This window comes from Pleurodeles waltl, chromosome 1_2, assembly GCF_031143425.1.
Source record: "Pleurodeles waltl isolate 20211129_DDA chromosome 1_2, aPleWal1.hap1.20221129, whole genome shotgun sequence".
In the NCBI taxonomy this organism is placed as follows: Eukaryota; Metazoa; Chordata; class Amphibia; order Caudata; family Salamandridae; genus Pleurodeles; species Pleurodeles waltl.
The window spans coordinates 1,332,912,591-1,332,933,011 of record NC_090437.1 but is presented as its reverse complement, the minus strand read 5'-3'; the positions used below and the strand labels follow the sequence as shown (position 1 = coordinate 1,332,933,011).

The 20,421-nt window shown below is 45.7% G+C and overlaps 1 protein-coding gene across 3 annotated transcripts in view; it reads right to left on the bottom strand.

Annotated features, from left to right (window-relative positions):
- TAF1C (TATA-box binding protein associated factor, RNA polymerase I subunit C) overlaps positions 1-20,150 on the bottom strand; it is an 80,862-nt gene extending 60,712 nt beyond the window's left edge. The window contains exons 1-4 of one of the 3 annotated variants that reach the window (XM_069205672.1): positions 20,100-20,150; positions 9,520-9,672; positions 1,108-1,201; positions 904-1,010 (exon numbers count right to left, since the gene is read on the bottom strand). In XM_069205672.1, coding sequence (XP_069061773.1) covers positions 904-1,010; positions 1,108-1,201; positions 9,520-9,654 — 336 coding nt within the window. In that variant the 5' untranslated portion in view covers positions 9,655-9,672; positions 20,100-20,150. Of the gene's footprint in view, positions 1-903; positions 1,011-1,107; positions 1,202-9,519; positions 9,673-19,654; positions 19,859-19,904; positions 20,004-20,099 lie in introns of those variants that run through there. The other 2 variants (XM_069205673.1, XM_069205671.1) reach the window with 2 other exon arrangements.
- Between the last annotated feature and the right edge of the window lie 271 nt (positions 20,151-20,421).

Here is a 20,421-nt window from a genome sequence, read left to right as displayed (position 1 = left end):
TGATGGCCACTTTACAAACAGGACCCCAAGATTCTTACGCATCAGTCTGCAGGGGGTGCGCAGAGTGGTAACCCCTCTGGGGAGGAACGGGGACGTTTTTCAGGGGTCTGAACACTACTAAGGGCCATGTTCTGCAAATAGACACTACAGACATGGTGATTGCAAATGTCACTGGCGTTGGGCACTTTAGAGCAATGTAAGCTGTTGAAACATGAAATATCTACCACATTCCATAGCGCTGCATCACCAGTCATGAAGCGCTAGGAATGGACGTAATAACTGTCCAACAAAATGAAACTCTTGGAATAAAACCTTGGAATGATTACAAGAGTCTGTGTACAAACTGGATACCGAGAGCGTACTCCTACGGGGCAGTAGCACACGCTCATCATGGAGAGCTTACTCCTACAGGGCTGTAGCACACTCATCACCTAGAGCTTACTCCTACAGGGCTTTAGCACACACACATCACCTAAAGCTTACTCTTACAGGAGTTTAGCAAAACACTCGTCAACTACCGCTCACTCCTACAGGGCTTTAGCTCACACTCGTCACCTAGAGCTTACTCCTACAGGGCTTTAGCACACACAGATCGCTGAGAGCTTACTTCTACAGGGCTGTAGCACACACATCTCCTAGAGCTTACTCCTACAAGCCTTTAGGACACACTCATTACATAGAGCTTAGTCCTACAGGGCTGTAGCACACGCTCATCACCTAGAGCTTACTCCTGCAGGGCTTTAGCACGCTCATCACCTAGACCTTACTCCTACAGGGCTTTAGGACACACTCATTACATAGAGCTTAGTCCTACAGGGCTGTAGCACACGCTCATCACCTAGAGCTTACTCCTGCAGGGCTTTAGCAGACACTCATGAACACAAAGCTTTGTCAAGCACTTACCTGATTACTAAAGTCTAGCAGTTCATTCTCTTTGGTCTTCCAGGAATCCTTTCGGAGGCGTCCCTGGTACAGAAAGCCCTCTTGAGTCACAGATGGGATCCTGGCCCCTGTAAATGAACAACCCCAACGCATCTTAGAAGCAAGAGGGATAGAGGAGGCTGAGGCAGGATCTCAGTGAGCACTACAAACACCTACAGGACTCACCCGTGTTAGGTGGTAAGAAAGGGACAGCAGCGGGCTCCGCAGGCTCCCACCCCCTGCCAGTCTTCTCATAAAGTGGTATAAACTGGAACTGGTCCTGCACCATGGAAGGGAAAAGGAAAGCATGGGTCTCTTTAAAAGTTGACAATACTTTTTAACTAAACAATACTGTTTTCTTTATTTGTGAGGTTTTTTCAAGCTGCGACCAAACACGAGGGGGTAGTAGACACTGTAAAGACTAACAATCTGCATAAAGTATAGCTGCCACCAACAGATAAAAAACGAGCATTGGTAAATTTAATTGTTATAAGCTTAATCAACTGGCGTTTGCAATGTGTTTGTCATTGGTGTAATAGCTTCACCCTAACCTTGTCACTACATTATTGCTGCGAGATGCAGTTTTCGTAGCTCTATATTCCAATAGAATAAGGTCCCTCAGCCGGGATTTTTTAAAGCGCCTCCCCCAGAAAGGCTGAAGTGAGAGAGCTGTAGCTGGCCTGGCTTATAGTAGGTACCTTGTGGTACTTACACCCTGTGCCAGGTCCAGTTATCCCTTATTAGTAGAATAGAGGTGTTTCTAGCAGCTTAGGCTGATAGAAGGTAGCTATGGCAAAGCAGCTTAGGCTGAACTAGGAGACATGCAAAGCTCCTACTATACCACTTATATCATATAGCACAATATCATAAGAAAACACAATACTCAGAGTTACTAAAAATAAAGGTACTTTCTTTAGTGACAATGTGCCAAAAATATCTCAGAGGATATACTCCTTTAGGAGGTAAGTAAAATACACAAAATATACAAAATATTCACACAAACTAAAATCAAGTACGTAAAACAGAAAGTAGTGCCAACACTGTAGAATACGATGCAATAGGCCTAGGAGCAACACAAACCATATACTAAGAAAGTGGAATGCGGACCATGAATGGACCCCTAGGCTAGTGTAGTGTGTAGAGGGTCGCTTGGAGTGTAAGAAAACACTAAGGGCCATATGTACGAACACTTTTTCCCATAGACACAGAATGGGTAAAAACCTTTGCTACATCTGGCCCTAAGGTTGCCCAAGATACTCCACCTCAAGACCATGGAAAGTAGGAGTAAAGTACTACTATTTCCCCAGAAACCCACTAAAACTTGTGATAGAGGATTTTGAAAAGACCACAACAGACTGCAAAGCACTGAAGACGGATTCCTGGACCTGAAGACCTGCAAAGGAAGGGGACCAAGTCCAAGAGTCGGTAAAGTGTCAAAGGGGGGGCAGGGGCCCACTAAACCCCGCATGAATGTGCAAAATGGCTGCCACCGGATGGAAGAAGCTGAAGATTCTGCAACAACGAAAAGTGCTAGGAACTTTTCCTTTGTGCAGAAGATGTCCCACGGAGTGCTGGAGGATGCAGAGTTGTTTCTTTGGCAAAGGACCGCAAACAAGCCTTGCTAGCTGCAAGAGTCACAGGTGAAGAAAAAGGGTGCTGCCCGGGCCCAGGAAGGACCAGGATGTCGCCACTTGGGAGAGAAGACGGAGGGGGCCCTGAGCCCAAGCACAAGAAGGTAGCGCCCGCAGAAGTACTTGAACACGGGCTCAAGAAGTCTGCACACTGCGGTCGTCTCAACGCTGCAAGAGGGTCCCACTAAGCCAGAGGTCAACTCCGGGGGCTGAGCATCGCAGGACAGAGTGCTGGGGACCTAGGCTTGGCTATGAACAAAGGATTCCTTGGAAATGTGCACAGAAGCCCTAGTAGCTGCAGTTCACGTGGTGCACAGGATTATTGTCTGGAGAGGGGAGGCAAGAATTTAACTCCTCCAAATTTGGACAGTTGGACCACTGGACAGTCTGGGTCACTTGGGTCCACCACCTGTGTTCCAGGGGCCACGCTCGTCAGGATGAGAGGGGTCCCAGAGTACCAGTGACGCTGAAGTTTGGTGCCTGCTGGAGCAGGGGGAAGATTCCGTCAACCCACAGGAGATTTCTTCGTGGCTTTCAGTGCAGGATGAAGGCAGGCAGCCCCCAAATCATGCACCACCAGGAATTAGTCAAGAAAGCCGGCAGGATTAAGCACTACAATGTCGCTGGTAGTCTTCTTGCTACTTTGTTGCAGTTTTGCAGGTGTCCTGGAGCAGTCAGCAGTCGATCCTTGGCAGAAGTCGAAGAGAGAGAGGTGCAGAGGAACTCTGGTGAGCTCTTGCATTCGTTATCTGAAGAGAAGCACACAGGAGAGACCCAAAATAATCCTCAGAGGAGGATTGGCCACCTAGTGAGGAAAGCACCTATCAGGAGGGGTCTCTGACGTCACCTGCCGGCACTGGCCACTCAGAGGTCTCCATTGTGCCCTCACACCTCTGGATCTAAGATGGCAGAGGTCTGGGACACACTGGAGGAGCTCTGGGGGGAGTGGTCACTCCCCTTTCCTTTGTCCTGTTTTGCGCCAGAGCAGGGACTGGGGGTTCCCTAAACCGGTGTAGACTGGCTTATGCAAGGAGGGCACCATCTGTGCCCTTCAAAGCATTTCCAGAGGCTGGGAGAGGCTACCCCTCGACAGCCTTTAACACCCATTTCCAAAGGGAGAGGGTGTAACACCCTTCTCTCAGAGAAAATCCTTTGTTCTGCCTTCCTGGGACCGGGCTGCCCAGACACCAGGAGGGCAGAACCCTGTCTGTGGGGCGGCAGCAGCGGTACCTGTATAGAAAACCCCAGTGAGCTGGTTTGGCAGTACCCGGGGTCCATGGTGGCACCCCAATACCAGATTTGGCATGGGGGACAATTCCATGATCTCAGACATGTTACATGGCCATATTCGGCGTTACCATGGTGAAGCTACATATAGGTATTGACCTATATGTAGTGCATGTGTGAAATGGTGTCCCCGCACTAACAAAGTCCAGGGAAATTGCCCTGAACTATGTGGGGGCACCTTTGCTAGTGCAAGAGTGCCCTCACACTTAGTAACTTGGCACTTAACCTTCACCAAGTGAGGGTTAGACATATAGGTGACTTATAAGTTACTTATGTGCAGTGAAAAATGGCTGTGAAATAATGTGGACGTTATTTCACTCAGGCTGCAGTGGCAGGCCTGTGTAAGAATTGTCTGAGCTCCCTATGGGTGGCAAAAGAAATGCTGCAGCCCATAGGGATCTCCTGGAATCCCAATATCCTGGATACCTAGGTACCATACACTAGGGAATTATAAGGGTGTTCCAGTGTGCCAATTGAAATTGGTAAAAGAGGTCACTAACCTATAGTGACAAATTTAAAGACAAAGAGAGCATAAGCACTGAGGTTCTGGTTACCAGAGCCTCAGTGACACAGTTAGTCACTACACAGGTACACACATTCAGGCCACAAACTGTGAGCACTGGGGTCCTGGCTAGCAGGATCCCAGTGAGACGTGCAAAAACAAACTTACACACATGTAAAAATGGGGGTAACATGCCAGGCAAGATGGTTCTTTCCTACAAGAGCCTGCACCAAGAATAGGATTCTAGGTAAGGTAGTCATTTTCATAGGACACAGAGACCCAAGAGTGGCAAGACTCACTATGTACATGCACCCAGAGGGGTGGTTCTGGGAGTCCTGAATCTGTCTAGCGGTCCAGCTCAGACACATCCTGTATTGGAACTGCCCTGAATCTGAGAAATAATGGGACGTTACTGACACACCAATAGCAGACATTCAGATCTGGAAGATCACCTGGCTACCCTGGGAAGTGTAGAGAATGGTGGCTGTACACTGCCCCAGTTCTCAAACCTACATTGGAAGCTTCTGATAAATTGGCTAGCCATCAAGGGAAGGCTGATGACTATTCCTTCCCCCATTACGTCACTCATTAACAATCCTAACTTCATCTCTGAACTAAAGCCTCATATCCCTCCATAGAGGGCTATACCAGCCATTAAAAGACTGCTCCAGTGTTAAATGCCAAAGCTGACGGCTAGGGCCTGTAACAAGGAAAGAGGCCTTTAATGGCTGGTATAGCGCGCTGCGGAGAGCTATAAGGCTATTAGAACATTCTGCCCCACGGGGAGGAATGTCCTAATTAATGAACCAAAGCCTCACGGAGCCCAAGGGGGTTGAACTACGAACATTGGAATGTTGATGCTCCAGGCTTTTACCAGCCATTAGAAGCCCAGAGCACTCCATTGTCTCCAATGGAGCTCCCAGCTTTCCAATACTCTAATAACCAGCGGTACATATGCTAGATGACCAGAAGTAGGTTGTAACAGAATGCGTGAGAGAATAAGTGACTTTTAAGACCACCTGGATCTCTAACTGTTCGAACAGATTCAATCTGAATATGGTCTCACTGAAAACGTGCACTCTCTGTGCCTTAGGATTCAACACCGGGTCACCCAATACAATATTAAAAACCAAGTAGAAAAATTTCATAATTTGGAAGATGGATCTTTACCAAAAAGGATGATAAACACATCCTGTTTGACATATAGAAATCGTGGTGGAATCGGACCAGGAGGGTGAAAGGAACCCTGGTGAGAAGTGGTGGGAGGGTAAGATAGGTCACACTCTGCCCAATTCAGGGTAGGGTAACACCCCCAGGAGAACCAGCACCACCTCCCCTCAGCACTGTGGATACGGAAACACTGACAACGATCTGGCTTCATTGGCATTACACACCAGTCAGAGTTAGCACATGGGACCATTCCAAACTCCAAGAGCATTAGAGGGGGTGCGGAAACCCAGGACCACTTTCAGACCAACACTACCCAAAGCTGCAGAGGTTTGGGACATAGTCCGGGGACTACTGAATAGACAGATTTATGCTTTGCTTTCTCTGAGAGGAAGGCCAAGCTCCTTGGCCTTGTGGGCGCAACCAAGCAAACTATCTTATTGCTGTTGGGTGTGGACAATAGAGCAGCAGAGATCCTGCCTACACAGACTCTGGCACACAATGTCAATGTAGAAGTTCACCACCCTTGAGCGGAGCGATGAGAACATTGAGAAACTATGGGTCCCATGCTTGTCGTGCCTTTCAAACAATTTTTAAAAACTAACATGCCCCATATGCCTTGAAGTCCTGTGACTGACCTCTCCGGGAGTGAAGCCACCTATGCAGCTGGTAATAAACCATGTGACCCAAGGGTTGCGCTACTGTTAGAAGACCTGACAATTTCAGGATACCCAGCTTACTCTTAGGACCTACCATAGTATATTTTTTATGATTTATTTATGGCATGGTTGGGGGATTAGATTCTGTGTTTTTAACTTTTCTTGTTGTGTTCTTTGCTGGCGTTTGGTTGTAGGCGGAAATTAGTGATTCCTAAATATTTCCAATACTAACAGAACTGATTCTAAAACTCCACTGTGCCCTCAGACGAGGAGTGATAGTGACAGAGTGCAGAGGGAGGTGTGCCCTGAGAGCGCCTGCCACTCAATGATACAGCACGCAGAATGAACGGCGATAAGGAATACTGTCTTAAGACTTAGCAATCATAGTCAGCAACCGTGGAAAAGCTAAGAGGGCATGCACCTTAACTAAGTTAGGACCAAGTTAAGGACCCATTGAGGGATAATAACGGGTGCAAGAGGAAACCCTATTAAAAACATTTCACAACTGGTGAGGTACATAATGAAGGTTGATTAGGCAAACATAGAAAGGCCCATCAAGTTACCCTTAACAGTGCCTACTGCAAGACCTTGCTGGGCAAGAGATAAAACCCACAACAAAATATTAGCTAGCTTTGCCTTGGGAGGGTTAAGTTGATGGGCTTCACACCACGCCAGAAGCTCCAGCCAGCTCCTACCTATCAGGATGAGATCCACAACCTCCATAGGCAGATCGTAACCACTCAATTAGTACTGCTCAATTGCCACACATGTAGTTGTAGGTTGTGAAAATTCAGGGGGAAGACCCTGCCCTGTTGCTGATAGGAGCACCTCTACATGGCGAGCGGCCAAAAACAAAAGCAAGGCCCAACCAAAGCACACTGCTACAAGACGGCAAGAAAGACAGAGGGTTACTCACCAACATATTCACAAAGAGACAAAAATGAAATAGTGAGAAACCCAACACAAACACAATAAGTGGTGATTCACTGTGAGGCTGAGCAGACAGCCATATTTCTTGCATTTATCTTTCCAATCCACAAATGCATAATATAATTAGAAGGAGGTTGAACCCACTGCGCATTGTGGAAACTTTTGCCTCAACCCACATGGGAATGAACCAAGATTTTTAAAAAACAACAGTTAAAAGGTGCAAAATTGACATGCCTCTCTGAAATTAAAAAGTTCAACCATATGTAAGATCTTGCCAAGATCACAAGCTGAACCACCGTCACCAAAATAGGTACACACTATACTGACTGAAACATGGGCAGAACTAATCCCATAAAATGAAATATGTCAGAATAGTCCCAGGGGTTAAGGGAGGTCAAGATGGGAACCAAGAAAAGCTAAAAGATATCCTTTATTTGGCAAAGACAAATCAACACAACATATTCAACAGAATGGTGGAGAACAATTCAATGCTGGTGTTGGTCTCACCCTCTGTTAAAGAGCTGCAAAAGCACGTAGAAGACCTGATGGAGTGGAAGAAATATTTAGGAGCATAGAGTGGATGTTGCAGAGGAGCACTACAGAAGGAATAATATGAAGATTGTTGGGCTACCTGAAAACAAATAAGGGCCAAGTATAGAATTATTCCTTGATGAGAGGTTCATCAACACCACAGTTCTAGATACTCTTTCAAAATTCTTTGCAGTTGACAGAGTGTACAGAGTTTCACCCGCTCTTGAGAGACCAAGTGACCATGCCCAGTGGTTGACTGCATTCTTAATCAAAGAGATAGGAACTGCCTGGTACAAATAGCTTAACCAATATTTCTGTTGCACTACAGCAAAAAACACATTTCTGGAAATTAAACAAATTTGAAGTGCACTAAACTTGAAATATATCTTCACGATGTTCCCAGCAAAAAAAAAAAGTGATCGACAGGAAAGAGGTGCACTTCTTCACGGATCCTGCAGCCAGAAGAAAATGTGAAGAACAACTGGCAGTTATGCATCACAAAACTATACAACCAGTAAAAAGAATGAGGATCAGCAACAAAACTGGACCTGACAAAGCACTTTGACAAGTGAGAGCAGAGAGGCAATAGATGATTAACATTGCTGCGCTATGGATTAAAAAAGGAGAAATACACCACTATGCTACAAGTGGGAGAAGGGGGAAGAGCAGTGTACTCATGGCACAACAACTTAGACGTGAACTAGCAACTTGATTAATGGTTTGGAAGACAATACTTGTGAAAATCACAAGTGAAAGCAACAAGAAGACGACAAGTCGCCGTGAAATAGAAGATGGACTTCAATCTGCTCCCCCCCCACACGGAAACACGCTTATGCGTACACAGGCCAGTGAGGTCCCCATGCACATGATTTACTAACAAATGCTTACATTCTCACAGGCCCAGGTCCCCCAGAAAATGGACAATTCTAATATTTCTCAAATGATGTGAATACATATAATAGACTGGAGTATTGTATTTGTAGACACTGGGGAGAAAACACACACAAAGGGTGGGCATTGTTAGAACTGGGGCTAACTGTGTCTTAAAAGTTGCAAAGTTCTATACGTTAGGTTGTACCTGAAAAAAAGTAGCTGCAATGGCTGAATTTTCCTTCATTTTTACACCTTTCCCTGCTTTTTTCTAGGCAACAATGTCAGAGAGTTATGCTGCAATGTAGTTTATTATTTTATTTGGAACAGAAACCATTTGAAATGCATGGAGAATTAGGTAGTTTGGTATAAAACTATTTTACATCACTTTTTAAAATACTTTATTTATTGGATTTTCACATAGTAGGTCACAGTTACAATAATATGTTGGCAATCATAACACAAAATGACTATCATTGGCTTCATGTAGGAAGTCTGGTCAGCAGCTCCCTGTTAGGTACATCTGTCAACATTAACTGTGCGGTTTCACACTGCCATGATGATTTTACACATTACCTTAGTTTTATATGTTGTAAGAGTTCTGGGATTCCCCAAAATAGATGGAAATAGTGCATTGTTTATGACTATCAGTCAAGATACTACTAGATGTTCTAGAAATAAAGATTTTACATCCGTTGTCAAACACTCAACTCATGCTATTACCAACCAGCATTAAAATCTCCTACTTAGGCCTTAGAGTCCTTTACTCACTGCAATCTTCTGTTAACTGTAAATCCCAGCACTGGATTATTCCTGCAGACAAATATTAGGAATAAAGCTGATTTGGAGGTAAATTCTTCTTTTCTAGGCATCCTTCCAAGTGAGGTCTAATAAAGTGTAGAATGTGCATAACTAAAAGGTGCTTCTTTGAACTTATGCATTTGCCACTCGCGGACACCCTGAAGCGGAGGCGGGTCCCACTGTACATAGTTTTGAGTCAGTTGACAGATTTCCTGCTTACCTTTGCTGCACTGGTGCTGACCATCTGAACCTTGCTGTACTCTCCCCATCCGGCCAACGGGGGACCGCAGGACGCGTCTCTACTGCATGGACCAACAGTATAGAAACTGGGGAAGAGGGATTCTGGGAACTCCATGTCCACAAACACTGACAGCTGTTAACACAAAGGCAAGAAAAGATAAATAATAGCTTAAATAAACCGGAACCTGTGGTCTACATGTCATGGAAATAAGGCACTAGCATGTGCTCTGACATCCCCACATCCCAGACACATCGTCTATGCATCGCCCACGGTTTCACTCTGTGCTGCTCTTGGATTACAGTCACCGAGGGCTTTACAAGTTTCACCAAATACATGAACCAAGCACTACCTGCCTTTCCAGCTAGCAGGTGACCTCTCCTGCCCACAAAATGTCTGTCTAGCCTTGGGTTCACAGTGTGCAAGGAAAGACTATCTTTGGTTCCTTCTTTACCAAAGAAACATGGCTATATGATGATGTCCGAATCTCGATTCCCGGTGTTGTCGCCCTAGAATATAAAAATCACTTCAAGAGCCTTCAGAGTGAAGTGCTAGTCAGGCAGCCATATTGAAACACATTTTACAGGTGTGTCGCTTGCACCATCCCGCCAAGAGCAGACTGCGAATCACTCCCTATTCGTTGGTGCTCCGCTTTATTTTTCACTCTACTCTGTGATTAATAACCGGCTCTCCTATCCTGGTTCTCCTCCTCCCCACTTCTATCAGTCGCATTCCCTTCTGTGAATGCATATGATTAGTCCTGTTTTCATGGCGGTCAAGGGCTCTGTCAATTTTCTAATCATTCCCATTTTCTAAAATAGATCTTGTACTTTCATAGGTTGTAATGAGTCACTTCTCCTAGAGCTCATTCTGTGAGGTCTTGTCTGCATTCATCGCTTTTCAAGCCTCGGGGGAGGATTTAACGTATAGCTCTAAAGCGTATTGCCATTAGCGATCCCAGGGGTGCAAATGTATATCCCACTTTACTGCATTTGGGTCTAGAAAGTATTCCAAGCAGGCGGTGCTCGAAGGTCAACTGCGCCATAGTCCCCTTCGATGGGATTCAGCTTAGTCATCCCTTAATTACCTGTGATCTCAGAGGACCACATCATATGTCTGAGGTTGCTACCTGCTTCCCCTCACCTTGGCTACAGGCTTTATTTATTGTGGTACATTTTACTTCGCTTTAGAGGGGTGCTATTTTGCACTCATTTTAATCTGGCGATGCTCGGTCACTTTCCATATGCCTTTCCCCATTCTATATTTGCTAATGGTTCCTGATTGCTTTTGTCCATTGATGTCGAACTCTCAGTCTTCCTCTTAACTTGTCGGCTCTCTGCACTATATAAAGATTGGCCAGATATTTTAATGCCTGCCCCAGCCCTAGTATTGTGACCTCTGTTTTCGTACGTAAAGGAGTCTCTGGGGAGAGCGCCCAAAATCCCCTTGCCACCCTTGATGGTTACCATACTGTAGGAATTTACGTGGTCCATTCCCAAAGCTGTTCCAAGACTCACCTCATTGCATGTAATCATCCACTAGTTAATATATACCTGGTTTATAAATCTCCTCCAACACTGCGTTATCACAGGATCTATGACTGATACAGCGGCAAAGCGAGTACATCTTTATAGCTGGCTGACCTTCGGAGGCCCTTTGGAAGCCTCAGTAGAAACCAAAGCTAGATCACTCACATCTTACGCAGCACGATGGTGTAATACGTCGTCACTCTCTCCATTCCCCATCCCATGGATTGACATCTGACGAGGATTAGTAATTAATCTGAGACCGCGGGACAAGAATTAGGTGGAGCTGCAACCATGATGTTTTTCTCAAGGTCATTTGATGCAAATGGTTAAACAGGCATGAAGACACATTTCAGTATTCGAAAATAGGATTAGAGCCCACAATGCTCCACACATACTTAACCTCAGCATCAGAATGTCATTCAATAAAGCCCTCAATATAACTTACAAAATAAGTTAAACATAAAATCAAAACAGGCAGGCAACATCCGGCTGCACTTTGGCCTCTGATCCCCATGACCCTGGGGTGTGTGGGATCGAACCAACCTCACCAGGACAGAGTTTCTTTCTCCTCTACGACAAATAATCCCCTCACTTGGACAGCTCAGACTGGCATATCCCTCTCTTGTCCAGACTTGAAAAAAGAAGTATACAGGCATTCACTAATGTAATGCAAGGAAATATCATATCAGACACAGAACCTACAAACAGTGATTGCATGGTCTCATGCCGCAGAGCGCGAGGCCAAACGCAGGGTGCAATAAAGGTGAATACAAGCCACCAGTTATGGTTCATTTGTGCTTTCCATTTAAAGGGCCTTTTTGATTTCAATGTAACTTTTGACCCTTTGCCGGCTTCTGCATACAAATATGCATATGCGGTTATGGTACATTTTGCTCTGATGCAATTGTGTTCAATAGTTTTTGACATAGAAGCCTTTTAAAATAGTTGCTGGGTGGGTTCATATGGTTAATACTTTTGTCATTTAATTTCAGTCATGACCCACAACTCATGTCAATCACATTTTTTATTTTTTTTTGACAGATAGATTGGCGGGAAAGAGGCTACCTTTTTGTTTCCAGCCATCATGAAACTTGGAATTGATGCCAATTGAGTTTTGTACCCATATGGCTGTGGAAATTTTAATTTCCACAGACATATCGGGGATACCCTCAGAGGTGACCGAACCCTGGAGACTGCCGAGTAGTGCCTAGAGCTGTGGAAAACTATGTTGCACACTGAGAAAAAAAAACACATAGAAACTGGTGTGTGCTCGCAATTCCATGAGCCGCCATTTTAGTTGCAGTATTTTAGCGCCATGTTATGATTGCCTCAAAAATCCATTATAATCCACAAGTTTCACACTATGGGGGTAAAACTGGCTAAGGCAGATACAATAAAGAGTGCCTGATCCCAGGACACAGGGGTTAGGGATCTGAAAGACGATCCACTGCAGGGGCTGCTCACCAGTGGAGATGTGGGCACAGTCCCTGCTCCCTGTCCTGTGCTCTGTGGGCTGGGCACAGGAGCTGGCCGCAGGAAAGGCACAGTGCTTAACTCTTGCTCTGTGCCTTTTCTTTGTGTTCTGATACTTAAAGATTCTTTTTTCATTATAGTTATAAAAGTACAAGTACCAAATACAAAGGAAAGAAGCATTTGCAATGCAATGGGTCTCGCGTTTGCTCACGTTAGAGCTATTAGCGTTTTAAACTCCTAACTGGACTTTTCTTGCCACCTAAACTGAAAAGTAAAACAGTTTCACATAAGCGAACCAACGGCCGCCATGAGCGTGAAGCAGACACACAAAAGGAAACTGAAGTTCGCTTGCAGCGAAACGTATCTGAAAAAATTCCAATCATCAATGTAACCGCCAATTATCCATGTAACCAGCAAAAGTGCAATTATCCATGTAACAGTGTCGATGTCATGCAAAAAGCTCGACTACTGCCCAGCGAGATTGCACTGCGTAGGAAATAAAAAGCAAAATTAGTCCAGAAACCATAGGGAAAACATCGAGACTCGTATGTTTTCAGTAGTTGGCCGGTGCGCGCGAGGGGGGCTAAACACCAGGAAAGGCATGACATGTGCATGCCTTTAACTAATTAAATAAAGCAAATTTTAAAAGGCAAGCCCACGAACCAATCCAACTGATGGACGTGATATGGGTGTGGTTAAAAGCTCATAGAGAGATTACACCAAGGACAGAGCGCTTTGCACACTCGACCCTAAAAACAACGTGAACAATACCCAATTCTGTGGGATAGACAGTATAACATGCGAGTTGGCACCTCTTAGAAGCAGTGCATACATGTAAGGAATTCAATTTTTCTACAGTGTTCCCTGTCTTAGCTGTCTGTTGCTAACAGCATTCTAACCAAAACTTTAACATATATTTAGAGTGGGTTATGGGTCTGCCTCTTGCACATGATGGATGGCATTGAGTCTATTTCCAATTCCTTCTCCTGATTCACTGGCTTCCCTTCATGTTCTTGTGTTTGAGCGGCACCTGGTGCATTTATGTTTCCTCCTCACTTTAGTCTGGCTGATGGCATCCTTATACTACTGACTTTGTGGAACTATTTTTCTTTCCGAGTAGCACTTGTGATTGGGCACTACATGTGAGTCCATGCCATCTCTTTCTGAACACTCTTGTTGTGTTTATACTTCAAATCCTGTTTTGGTATTTTGTGCATGCAATTGTAATGGGCCTAGAATACAATTTAGTGATGTAAGGATCCTGTGTGCTTCTGACATTCCCCCGGCTGCACAGAGGAGGCTCTGGAGGAAAGAAGTCTTGGCCCTTGTAAGATTAGTAAAAAAAGATGAAGTTACTTCATAACTCCCCGCGCTGTCTTTACAACAGCTCCCACTCGCTTCTCAAGCCCCGGCCAGTAGCCTTGGTTCCTCTGCCCCCCTTCACCCCCCATCCAACTTCCCCACCACTGCCTTATATTATTGCATTTGTAAGCTATAAGCTTGTGAATTATAACAAACACATTTGAGTTGTTCATGAACGGTGAGCTGATGAAGGGGTTGAATTTTTTCTGTCATCTTGTAATTCACAATTTTGTCCAATCTTGTTAGTCTTGTGCTATGAAAAAAAAAAAAATCATAGGGAAAAGACGATGACCAGTTCCGGGCCACCAAAGGGGAATATAGGTACCAATAGTATGGAAAAAGAATGCTCAAAAGGAGAGAAAAAAGCATTTCAAGGACGGCAAAATTCCCACCCAGAAGTGTAAAATACAGAATCTGTCTTCGGAAATAGGCACTATTTTGTAGAACTTGTGAGTTTTCTGAATACTTAATTTTCACGAACATCCCTGAAAAAAGAATGCACATGGTAGGTGCCACCACTGAGCGCAACACTCCTGTTAAGTCTGTAAAGTACAATTTAAAAAAAAAAAAAAAAAAAACTCATACAGCACACACAACTATTTGGTAAGCTTGAAATAAGGAGTTTAAACAAATTTGAGAATTAAAAAAAAAATATATATATATATACACATACACACACACATATACATATATACACACACACACACTGCTGCCGCAGCTATGGGTTGCTGGGCGCGTGTGGCCTGTCTCCAAGCAGAGTCCTAGGCCCACGCTGCAGGACATGCATAAAGGCACATTTTAAAAAAACTCACATGTTCACAGACAAACCCACAGGTAAAATAAAGTTACAGATCAGGTAGATCAAACAGTTGGACCCAAAATTCACCAATTTTAACACTATTGCACTTTGCAATCCTTCTAAAATGGACTGATCACCATGCAATACCATTTTCTATTCCTTGTAAACCTAGTTCCAGAAATGTAATCAGCCCCACACATTCTATCTCAAATAGAGCCTGGTCTAAAATTACTGGTGATTACTTTACCAGAGCCCTTTCCAATGAACCGCCCAAAACTTCCCGCGACCTAGCCTCATCAGCGCAGCACTTTAATCACTGGATTTCATCTACGCTGGACTTTATAGCAATCTCATCTGGAGAAGTTGGATGAACCCAAGTCATCTCACACTGAATTGTGGCACAACTGCTATATTAACTGTGGGAAAATCACCCCATTCAGTGGTGGCCTTCAGAACTAGGACCCATGCCCGTGCCTGCGAGTCAGCAAAACACCCAGGCTTCATGATGGATCAACACCTCTGCATTTCCAGACAGATAAACCAAGTCCCTGTGATATGTTGCTCTCCTCACAATGCTTAGACTCTTCCAATGCTCCCTGAATCATCCCGTAAGTAGCTCATGCTATTATTACACACAGACTTGACTGCAGTAATCATATTTAACTCGGTGTTCCAAGCTATCTGATGTTCTGCCTCCAGGTGGTGCAAAATGGTGCAGCCAGACTGATACCTAATCGCCCCCCTACCACCAAGGTTACGTCAAAACTCAGATATTCACAGGCTCTCGGTCAAACAACTTTCTATCTTCAAACCGCCCTATCTGGTCAACAGAGCCATTAACAAGAAAGAGCCCGTCTACTTACAATCCAAATGTCGCCTTCAACATCCTTCCCAAACCTTTACATTCTTCTTTGTCCAGAGTGGTGTGCGCCCCTTCTTTTAAATGCCACCATTTTTACAGCCCCTCATTCTCCAACCTAGCTGCCAAATATCTGCACTCTCTCCATTTCCATTTGTTCAGTCAATAATTTGACCACCTTTAGGAAAAACCCTAAACCTGTCCTTTGATGGTCTGGCTTGACACGGCAGCGGTCACCAGACAACTATGTGATCATCACTGGAGAGGGGCTTTGGCTCCGCCCACATTGGGAGCCAGGAGTACATGTTTTGATAACTACTGCACTATGTGCGTCCACAAAAAAAAAGTGTTTGCTAACCACACAGGTGTGATCATTCTGTTTATTTATCCAGCTGCCTGAGCTTGAACTTTCAGGGGCAGACACACGACACAGTAATGTTACTGAAGTGTCTGTCGAGCAGTAGCAGCGGACCTCCCCCCCCAGCACCTTGAGACCCTCACGGGTGAGTAGTGCGCTTTACAAATTCCTTGACTGATTGATTTAAAGTGTCTAAGAGATCTAGATAATTTATGCTGTTATTCTCTGGCAGCAGCACAGATGGGAAGACGGCAGCAATTAACCTACAGCGTGTTGAGGTCTGGCTTGACAGTGCAGCAGTCACCCCACCTTTTAACGTACACCAGTATTATTCTACAGTTCTTTGCTTCCACACAAATGCATACCAATTCCCATGCTTTCTACTTGTAACTACCACACAACAATCCTTTAAAGCTAGAGCTATTGGGACTGCCAATGTTTGTTAGGTAATCTTATCCCTGATCTCTTGAGGAATGCTAGCTCCATAGTGCCAGGAAGCGCCTTGGAGTATTTGTTGCAATCTAAAAATCCTAAAATAACATGAAATCACTGTGACACTATGGTTCACGATCAAAACCTAAAGACTCTTTAAATTCACTGGTTGAGGTTCCCTACTGACACAATAATTTGTGTCATTGCCAAGAAAATCACAACTCACCCGTAAATGGCTGTTTGACAATTTGCAAAATGTAAGACTAATAAACAACTGGATTTAACACAACAGAATAATAATTTATTTATATATACATACAAACTCTAATATACCCATGTCAATGAAAAGGTAATATATATATATCACCGGTAATGTCAATGATGTCAGATCAAATGGATTCTGCGACATCATGTGTGGTCATAAGCAGTTTATTGCGATTTATGGTTTGTGTAGCAGACCATGCGTAGAGAATTTAAGAGGCTTTTAGGTTTTGATTCCGTACCATAACTTCTCTATAGTAGTTTTCAGTGGAAAAATATATTAGACTGAAACGAATCTGGATTCAAACACAATTCAACCTGAAAAACATAGAAATATTCACTTTAAACTGATGGTGCTTTTCAATCTGTGAAAATATATTCAGCGCTTTTCTTGAGAGAGTAGTTGACTGTGCCCCTGTAAACATTAAAGACCCACTGTCGTGAAAGTGAGTCTCAGAAACTTTTTTCAGCCAACAGGTCTAAGCATGCTGGGACTTGCAGTTCTCACGCGACTAGGTCACTCAGTCAATGTTTTCCTAGTATTGGCAGTCCTGCTTGTACCCTAATAAATAAATTACACAGTACTAGAAAGCACAGGAAAAAAATCATAGTCTGGTCGATCACATGCAGGAATCTAGGTCACTTTAAAGCTGTGAAGTCCCAGCATTCAGTGGCTGAAGAGAGAGAACTGTCTGGAAGTCAGACCCCTGTGACATGCAGCTGATGGTGGACACCAACACCCCCATGGATTATGGTCACACCATGGCTATCAGCAGGAAGGCGAGTGGCTGATGATGCAAGCGGGAGGATGGGGGGGTGGGTTTCTCTCTCACATCCCAGCTTTCCCATTGGCCATGTCACCAACAGCCTACTCCGAAAATTACACAGATCCAAAGCTGACGAGTGGTCCCAGTTCATGCATGAAACCCTATGTTTGGTCCTTTCTACCCAGCGCACTTTACATGCAAGACCTTTTAAAAACATACGAACAATGTTAAAAGTGAAACTACAAATACCAGAATGCACCTACTGATGGCAACTAAGTAGATACCTATTCATCCACTAAAAACAATCAACCAGTTAAAATTTCCCCTTTTTATATTTTAACATACATTTGTGCAGTAACAAAGCCCTCTGTGGGTAGGTTCCACACTTCCTCTAGTGGAGTGGTTCCCAACCTGTGGTCTGGGGACCCCTGGGGGGTCAACGAAGCCTCATTTGGGGGTCCATTAATGCTTAGAAAATTAACTAGTATTAACAGATTAATAAAGGGTATATAAATAAAGTGACTAAATGTACAGTGGAAATTTTAAAATGTACTATAAACGTCAAGTAATTTGAAATTGGAGGCTAAAAATTAAATGAGTATCCTCAGATCGATTTGTGGGAGCCGTGCCGGTGCATTAAGCAGCTTATAGTATAGACGATGCGTGGCTTCAATTGAATTTAGAAAAACTACAAACCTCTTATTGTTATTTTTTATTTGGAAATTAAATAAAATGTGTTTTCATTTGTGTATGTGTTTGATGAGTCCTTGTTTCTGTAATTTGTGTGTATTGTTTTGCGGCTCAAAACATCGACAATGTTTAAGTCGGGGTCTCTGGCTTTCAGTAATGAATCAGTGGGGGCGTCCCTGGATTACAATAATGATTCAGGTTCCAGTAATGATTCAGCGGGGGTCCCCGGGTTCCAGTAATGATTCAGCGGGGTCCCCGGGTTCCAGTAAGGATTCAGCGGGGGTCCCCGGGTTCCAGTAAGGATTCAGCGGGGGGTCCCGGGTTCCAGTAATGATTCAGCGGGGGTCCCCTGGTTCCAGTAAGGATTCAGCGGGGGTCCCCGGGTTCCAGTAAGGATTCAGCGGGGGTCCCCGGGTTCCAGTAATGATAAAGTGGGGGGTCCCCGGGTTCCAGTAAGGATTCAGCGGGGGGTCCCCGGGTTCCAGTAAGGATTCAGCAGGGGTCCCCGGGTTCCAGTAATGATTCAGCGGGGGTCCCCGGGTTCCAGTAATGATTCAGCGGGGGTCCCCTGGTTCCAGTAAGGATTCAGCGGGGGTCCCCGGGTTCAAGTAATGATTCAGCGGGGGTCCCCGGGTTCCAGTAATGATTCAGCGGGGGTCCCCTGGTTCCAGTAAGGATTCAGCGGGGGTCCCCGGGTTCCAGTAAGGATTGAGCGGGGGTCCCCGGGTTCCAGTAATGATAAAGTGGGGGGTCCCCTGGTTCCAGTAAGGATTCAGCGGGGGTCCCCGGGTTCCAGTAATGATTCAGCGGGGGTCCCCGGGTTCCAGTAAGGATTCAGCGGGGGTCCCCGGGTTCCAGTAATGATAAAGTGGGGGGTCCCCGGGTTCCAGTAAGGATTCAGCGGGGGTCCCCGGGTTCCAGTAATGATTCAGCGGGGGTCCCCGGGTTCCAGTAATGATTCAGCGGGGGTCCCCGGGTTCCAGTAATGATAAAGTGGGGGGTCCCCGGGTTCCAGTAAGGATTCAGCGGGGGTCCCCTGGTTCCAGTAATGATAAAGTGGGGGGTCCTCAGGTCCCAGTAATGATAAAGTGGGGGGTCCTCAGGTCCCAGTAATGATAAAGTGGGGGGTCCTCAGAAGTCAAAAGGTTGGGAACCACTGCTCTAATGTATCCCTGCTCTGCGCATTACCCGAACAGGCCAGCCCTCCCAGACAGCAGACCTGCCACAGGCATGAAGCTCGTGTGAACATGACACATGCCACGGATACCCCCCCCCCCCCCCCCCCCCCCCGCGGTACACGTGCGTCTCATCCACGGGATGAGGACGGCAGCGGACCCAGGAAGTACACAACAGGCCCAGGCCGGGGGCGCGGACGGAGCCTCGAACTATCCTCCCCGGGGCGCCTCGTCGATCCACGGCAGCGGCTCTAGGCGCCGCTCGAAGCGCTAGACGCAGAGTTCGGAATGACAACCCAAGAACAGAGCCGGTGCGGGGCATTAGTAATGATTTACAGTTACCCACCCGCCTCGAAAGACAATTTTGGTAATGATATAGCTTAAGGAGTTGTGTACTTATCGTCAAACTTACGCTTCAAGCTGGTGGTGGAACTACGATCATGTGGGCTGCCCTGGGGGTAACGCTAGAAGGAGTCGGGGAATGCGGTCTCTTTTTATCACTCGGGCCTCGCAGCGCTTTGTCACCCACAAGAAGGACAAGTCCCCAACGATGGGCTTCGCAGCGCTCACGTCTGTTTTGGAGTATTTGACAAGGGACTACAACTCCCAGGAGACCCCCGGGAAGTAGCCGGGATCAGTCTACAATAGGAGAGCAGACTGACCTCATGGGATGGGTAGTTCCATCAGCAGGCCCTGGCGGCTCGAGTTCAGCGTGACTGAACTACATCCCCCACAATGCTTCCCTGCTCTGTATTAGCCCGGGCCTGCCACCCCTTCACGCGCACAGGCCACAACGCGAGTCTCTGAGTGGTCTGTGTATTTGCCACTCCTTCTCTCGCGCCGACACTGACAGGTACCTTCGCTGCTCGGTTCCGCCTCCTTCTTCTCGCGCCACAGCGACGGCCATCTTCCCGCCCCGAGCAGCTCTCAGGGTTGCCCGGCCAATCGGATCCCTGCTTGTGAAACCCCGCCCCGTCGCCGGACCTCTCACCCAATGACAGAGCGAGGCTTGAACCGCAGAGAGGGCTGGCAGCGGCTGCTGCTTTGGGACAGGCGTTCATAGCAAACTTTTAGTTCAAACTAAAATATTCACTCTTGGTGGTGAAAAAACAGATTTTTTTTTATATTTTACATTCTGTTCGAAAGGAGTTCAGTGGTGCTCAGACACTGGCCTTTCAT